Source organism: Mangifera indica, chromosome 10 (assembly GCF_011075055.1).
Source record: "Mangifera indica cultivar Alphonso chromosome 10, CATAS_Mindica_2.1, whole genome shotgun sequence".
Lineage (NCBI taxonomy): Eukaryota > Viridiplantae > Streptophyta > Magnoliopsida > Sapindales > Anacardiaceae > Mangifera > Mangifera indica.
The window spans coordinates 9,096,066-9,103,608 of record NC_058146.1 but is presented as its reverse complement, the minus strand read 5'-3'; the positions used below and the strand labels follow the sequence as shown (position 1 = coordinate 9,103,608).

The following is a 7,543-nucleotide window of genomic DNA, read 5'->3' as shown; positions in this document are numbered from 1 at the left end:
GGTCAAATTTTAAAATATGACATTTCTCCCTTAGGGTATAGTTTTCAAACTCGAGTATTATCTCTGATGTCATTATCGGCGGCCTCTCCTTCCTGACACTTCCTCACCTAAAATCTAACAATTGCACCTTACCTAAAGTTTAAAAAATGACTATTTACCCCCAGAGTTTTTTTAGTCAGTATTGTCGACAATCAAAGACGATGACAACCACATTCTCTCTCCATCCCTAGCCATCACCTTCTTCATTTGAGATAAAGACAGTTAGTGATGGCCAAGAATGGACCATTATGAAAAGAGAAGCAGAGAGGGAGAGAGAATGTGGTTGTCACCATCTCTGACTGCTAGCAGTGGTGACTGGAAAAAAATCCTAAGGTAAATGGTCTTTTTCCAAACTTTGGGCAAGAGAAATTGGTAGATTTTTAAACTTAAGAAAAAAATGTAATAAATTTTTAATTTTTTTAAATATTTTTGCTAAATAATATTTCGTCCTTTAATCATAACAGTGAATTTTCACAAAATGGTGGATACTTGAGTTTTTAAATGATAATAGACGAAGCCTGGGAGTAAACTTTGGATGGGAATAAGCCCTTTGGCCTAGATTTTATTACCTTATGCTCAGTCAAAGTTTATATAATAGATTTTTGGCCAAAAGATATTCCAACCCAAGGTATAGTAAAATCTCAAACTCAAACTTACTAACTTAAAAAGAAAACAAACACCTATCCATCACTTAATTTATGTTAGAATTTTTAGTTAGAATTAAAGGTAAAATTGTTATTTTATTAATAATATTAAAAAAATTAAAATTTATCTCATCCCCTCAGATTTTGAAAACTAACACTTCACCCTTATCTAAACATTTTTAGTTTTAAAAAGTGACTATTTCCCCCCACAGCTAGCTTTTTAATTTCTCTCTTCTTTGGCTGACAACTTCCTCTTCCACCCTCATCGTTGGAATATTTTGATGGAGTATCTTGAGAGGCCATGCAACAGAGACAAGAAGAGACGATGAAGAGACATCGTCTCTTCATTAGACCTCTCTATTGAGGAAGAATCGTTGATGGAGAGAGATGAGGATGTATAATTCGTCCTTGTCCCTCTATGTCGATGAAGAGACAAAGCTCTTCCTTGACAAAGAGATCCAACGAAGAGACTTCGTCTCTTTGTTCGACAAACAAAAAGATGAAGTCCTTCATCATCTCTATGGCACAACCTCCCATGATGACAAGTTGAACTATTCAAATGAAGAGGGTGGGAAAAGGAAGTCATCGATTGGAGATGAAGTGGTGGCCAGAGAGAGGAGAAAAACAAAACCTTGGTATAAGGAAAAATAGTCATTTTTTAAAACTGAAAATATTTAGACAGGAGTAAAACTGTTAGTTTTCAAAATCTGGAGAGAAGGGAGGAATAAAATAAAATAATAATTTTTTAATATTTAAAATAAAATGATAATTTTTTCCTTCACTCTGAAGGAATATTTTAATAGAAACTAGATGATGGGTGGATTTTTAAGTTTTTGAAAGTTGATAAATGTGAGTTTGAAGTCATTATTTGGCCTAGATTTTTCAACCTTGGAATGGGTTGAGGTTGATAATTTGGGTGGCCAAGCTTTGTTTTTTCATGACCTTGGGCGGGATGAGATGGAAGATGTTAACGGCATGGATGAGAAGAAACAAATCAATTACACATTCAAACAATAAAAATTATTAACATAAATTATATTAATTTATGAAGGTATTTTTGTTATTACTATAATAAATTAACAGAAAATACTCACAAAATTAAATGATAAATAAATATTTATATTTTTCAAAGTTAGCAGCAAAAGTTTTTCAATAAACTAAACTTGAGAGTAAGTTTTTTGGTCAATTACAAACTTTGTTTGCTCTACCTTATTTCAGGGAATTCATCAACTGATTATCGGAATACCATGTAACCTCTAAATTAACACATCATTTCTTAATTCAGTTTATAATAATATTTTATTATTTATCTTATCACTATTAAGATTTTATATAATAATCTTAACATTGTTCCCATATCAACATAAATCTTAAGAATTAAAAAACACATAACTTTTTTTTTTTATCAAAATCAGGGCAAACCGCAATAATATTTATTTAAAAAGAGAAAACTTGAGATTACTTAGTACACCAACTCACCAAACAATTATAATGACTAAACTTTCAAATTTGTAACAAAAACTCGACTATATTTCTCTCACACCCTTTAAGAAGAACACCAATCACTTCCAGTATTAAATATATAAAAGCCCCAAAAAAAAAAAATAATAATAACATAAGAATGTTCCTATTACGTATTAGAAATGTAAACGAGTTAATCTATTGAGTTGTGATCATTAAACCCTGAACATTGTGACGCTGGTCTTGACATTTGTTCGCCGGCACTTGCTGGGCACGACATCAGCCCCTCCATAACCGTGGCCGCCATACAATTATACTTTAAGCATAACGACACCGCATCGGGTAACACCAACCCTGGCTTTGATGGAAATTTTGACAAGTAATTATGTTGTAAAAATAATGTTTTGGTGGTTCCATCAGATACACTCTGAATATACTCCTCCGGTACGACTCCCGTCAGATGGTTGTTGTTCAAGAACAAGCTCTCTACCCCTGCTAAGACGGGTGATAATTCCCCTGTCAAAAAATTGTGACTAAGATCGAGGATCGATCCCTCGCCGTATGATGTGGAGCCCACCAACTTTGATGGGAGCCCACCAGATAAATTGTTCCGCTGTAAGAACATTGAAGACGAAGAAGGGCTAAACAGTTCGGCTGGGATGGTGCCATTGAATTTGTTCATGCTTAAGTCGAGGTACACTAATTCCGAAAGTGATTGTAGGCTGTTGAGTGGGCCCGTCAAGAGATTGTCGGATAGTGCCACGTAACGTAAGGTTAACGGCAGGGATCTTAACGGTCCAGTGAGTTTATTCTTCCTCAAATCCAAGTGCAGCAACTGAGTCCACACGCCCAGCAACTCACCTGACAACGAATTCGCCGCCAAAATGAGAACTTTCAGCTCCTGCAGTCTCGTCAAACCCGGTGGAATTTCCCCGTTGAGCTGGTTGAAACTCAGGTCGAGCGTATGCAAGTTGTTGAGAGAGCTAAACGAAGAGGGTATTGTTCCGGTTAATCGATTGTTCGTCAAGGAAATTACTCGAAGGCCGGTGAGTTGACCTATTTGGGGAGGAATAGGGCCAGTGACGAGGCCGGGGAATAGAATGAGCTGGGTTAAGGAGGTTAAGTTGGCGATGGAGGGTGAGAGGGAGCCAGCAAGTCCAGGTGAACCGGAAAGGCCGGTTCCGAGAGTGAGAGTAGAGACTCGAGAGAGCGAACATGTGACGCCGGAGAAGGAGGAGCAAGGATCAGGTGCGGTGATGTCCCAGGATGAAAAAAAGTCGGAGCCGGGAATGTCAGTGAGAGAGGCCTTGATATCAGCGAGTGCTGCGAGATCAACGTGGCTGAGTTGCAGAGATGGAAGAATGGCAATGTGGAGGAGGAGGAGAAACAGAAGTAAGAGTTGAGGAGACATTGGAGGATGAGTGTGGGGAGGTTAAGATTTAAGTTTAAGGTTTCTGTTTGATCCCTAAAATGGTAAAATGTTTCTCAGGTTCGAGTTGACACTAACCAAGATTGATTTTCAGGTCAAGTCATTTCGATATTACATTAATATATCCATGAAAAGCTGAAATATATGCATTTATATTATTATATGAATAATAGCTCTTTTATTGAAGTCATGGAAATATCCCTTGGCCGTTGTTTCAGTTGGGTCACAGCAATAATTGGGGGTTGAACATGCGAATGTGGTCACAGCAGCATGTCGTCTAAGTGTGAGTGAGTAACAATTGTGGGACTGTGAAAGTGAAACCATGGAAAACCACTTGTACAAAACACAGTTACTTTTTAATTTTATTATTTTTTCTTCTCACCCATCAGTTTCAACTCACATTTAGCAACAATCAAACCCATCACACCCCCCCACAAAAGGACCACCCAAATATTAAAGAGGATCCATTCAAATGTAACATTAGATTAAGAATGAATGGATCAATCAAAATATTCCTGAGCTAATTAAAATCAATATTATTACTTTTAAAAAGAAATGATTTTCTTAGATTTAAAAAAAAAAAAAAGAGAGTGCACATGGCAACATTGTTGGCACTTTTGAAATGAATTGAAGATGTGAGAAATTCTTATATAATTAATTGGCTGCTTCTGCTTCTGGATCTACGCTTGCAATATTAAAATGTAGGGTTTGGGAAGCTACAGTTGAAAACAATATGCTCTCTTTTACTTGAATTAATCATATTTATGGCCACTTTTTGTTTGCTTCTTCATCAATATCTGTGTCACTTCCGCCATTTGAATTTTAAAATAGCTCTCTCTGATTGAATCTCAATCACAAGATAGTGTTTCCACTTAATTATTATCAACAACATGATGTTATTTTCAATAATTATCAGTGTCGATAATTATGTCATTTCAGTTTATAAACAAAAGCAAAAGTCCAATGGGAAGGAAATCAATATATCACGGTATCAATCATTCTAATTATCAAATACATAGTTCTGACTGTTCATTTCCCAGTAAAAGGATAAGAGTAATGTGAGGATAGTCCAGACTTCTCTGAAAGTTAACCTATAATGAAGCATACAAGAACAACTCAAGAGGACTCCGAAGCAGGTTGGATCTCTCAAAACTTCACCAACTTCTTACTCAGGGACTCGGGTGAGCAGACTTGCAATTTAACATTGCCTGAAGGGGTAAGCTAAAACTCAGCCTTAGAGACCGAAACATATCCTGTAAATTTGTATACAAAAACAATTCCTTCAAATTTTCAGAACAACACTATTTCATAAACAACTTGTCTAGGTCCCCAGACTCAATATTTTCTTCATGGAATTTTATGAAAAAAAAAGTATAAACACTTAATTTACACCCTTAATGCAACGAAACAAAATAGAACAAAAAAAAAAAAAAACTTCTCCAACTCTACCTTACAAGAATAAACACTTCATTCTGAATATCATAAGGGTGGTAATGTTAGGCATCCTACCTTACAGTATTCATATAAAACTTCTCAAAAGGGTTTACAAACTCACATTAAAAATTAGATAATATACTGAAAACAACTATGACGTATAACACAATGTTGAGGAGAATCACTACTTGAAGTATGCGGTCATGAAGATGTCTTGGAGGGGAAAATTTTATAAAGTTTAGCTAAAAGACTCAACGAGTGGATAAATCACCTTTTAAATATTTGAAAACATAGAATAATATATAATATTTCATAATATATTAACTACACCGAAATTGTAAAATTCTTATATATGAAATCAATGACTTGAACATAACAAAAATGTCACACATATTATACGATATTATCAAATTATGAAAATATTATGTCTAAAACAAAAGACCTGACTTTTAACAAAACAAATAATTTTTCAACATCTCATTAGAAACAATAATCTAAATAGTTCAACACCACTAGTTCTTTAGGGAAAATTTTGTCATGCTTTATGGACGTTCTACACACAGGCAAAGTGATGGAGAATTGTCATACTCGACAAACTCTAACATCGCTCAAGCAAAACACTTGAATTTGTTATACCTAAAATGAATTATCACTTAGGTAGAACACTGATAAGATGATTCTGTCCTTGAAGAAATAGATTTTTTTCTAACGGAGCTCTCCCACTTCCTTGCAAAACATTCCAAAATTATCTACCTCATTCATTAATAGCATACTCTTAACACAACAACACATCACCTGAACTCTAAAGGAATCATTATCCAACACTACACTTACACTCGTGCACTCAATCAACATTGTGTAACCACGCACATAACACTAAATTAACCAACATTCAAAGATATATCCATACGCAACACTGAATTAAGGAACATTCAATTCTATAGCCACCCAGAACAGTAAATTAAGTAGCATTCAACAAAACAATCATGCACAACACTGAATTAACAAACATTCAATTTTACAGCCACCCACAACACTAAATTAACTAATGTTTAGTAATACAATCATACATAACACTGAATCAAGCAACAATAAACTCTATAGCCACCCACAACACTCAATCAAACAACATGCATAAAATTTTAATTGCCTCAATAAAATAATTTGCATAAGATCACTAACACCGTTTTGTCGAAAAAAATAAAATTTAAACAATATAAGCCAAATAGAATGAATTTGTAAATTAAAATTTTGTTTCCATTCACAGATTACAATAGACCCCAAGTTGACACTTGAATCTTCTAAGAGTTTTCCTCTTTTTTCACCTATTCGACCAAATTCAAAGCAAACCAAGTTAGAAATTCCAACCCCTAATTTGAACAATGAAAATTAAACCCTAGATGCTAAATGTGGAAGGAAATTGAGATATTTATCTCCTTTTTTTTCCCTATCAATTCCATCTCTCTCTTTTTTTTTCTTCCTTTCTCTCTTTCTTCCCTTTTTCTTCTCACTTTTTTCTCTCCCTCTCTTTATCTATTCGCCTGGTCTAGTCCCAAAATGAAAAGGAATTATAAAAATGGCCTAAGTTTTGAGTTTAAGTGAATTTTTTTGTCAATTTACCCTTGTGACCCCATACTTTTGCGCATTTTCACTTTATCCTATAAGTTTTCACTACCATATTATAAAATCGTTTTGACTTTTCTACGAATAGACATTTCATCTCTTTAACAAGAATTCAGGGTATCTTAACTGTCCCCCTTAAAAAAATTATCCTTGAAATTATATATGTAATTGGAATAGACCCGAATACTAAGTTTACATGTCCTTTTCACATTCCTAAGTTGCTTCCCCAATTGTGTGATTTTTCCACTATACCTTAACCCAAGGAGTGGTTCTACTATGAAGCACTTGTTATTTCTCATCAATAATCTTTACCAACCTTTCTTTGCAAGTCTAATCCTTTCTAAATTGAATCGGTTTTTTCTTTTTGAAGAACATGAGAGGAATCAAGCATATGCTAGTGAAGCATACAAACATGGAAACAAGAATATGAATCTTAGATAATTTAGGTGGTACGACCAATCTATTGGTGACAACACCTAATTTTTTAAGCAACCAATCTATCTTGGGCTTAAATCACCTTGCTCCTCAAATCTTATCAGTATACTCTTCTAAGGTGAAAATCATAGAAACACATTTTAACTTTCTTGGAACTCTTATTCTCTCCTAAGTTTATCAACATAATTTTCTGTCTATCTTGAGCTACTCTTAGACTCTCTCAAATAAGGTTAATCTTTTCATTGGTGTCTCACATAATCTTAGGGCCTAATAATAGTTTCTCATCTACCTTATTCCAACACACCAGAGTTATGCAATTTTTATCGTACGAGGCTTTATACTGATCATTTCAATACTGGATTGATAACTATTATTGTAAAAAAATTTGCTAAAGGAAAATATATTTTCTAGTGTAACACCTTTTTCTAAAAGTATTCTCCTTTGGAGAAAAGTGCTACTTACTTAGACAATAAAAGTA

General features: G+C 34.3%; 1 protein-coding gene across 1 annotated transcript; it reads right to left on the bottom strand.

Moving 5' to 3' along the window:
- Window positions 1–2,147: 2,147 nt before the first annotated feature.
- On the bottom strand, window positions 2,148–3,668 carry LOC123228306 (leucine-rich repeat receptor-like serine/threonine-protein kinase BAM2). The gene has a single exon (XM_044653660.1). It carries the CDS (start codon window positions 3,553–3,555, stop codon window positions 2,338–2,340), a length of 1,218 nt encoding a protein of 405 aa, XP_044509595.1. The 5' UTR covers window positions 3,556–3,668; the 3' UTR covers window positions 2,148–2,337.
- Between the last annotated feature and the right edge of the window lie 3,875 nt (window positions 3,669–7,543).

Bases quoted from the DNA above. Each gene is read 5' to 3' on its own strand.
- LOC123228306 (XM_044653660.1), bottom strand. From the start codon at position 3,555: ATGTCTCCTCAACTCTTACTTCTGTTTCTCCTCCTCCTCCACATTGCC.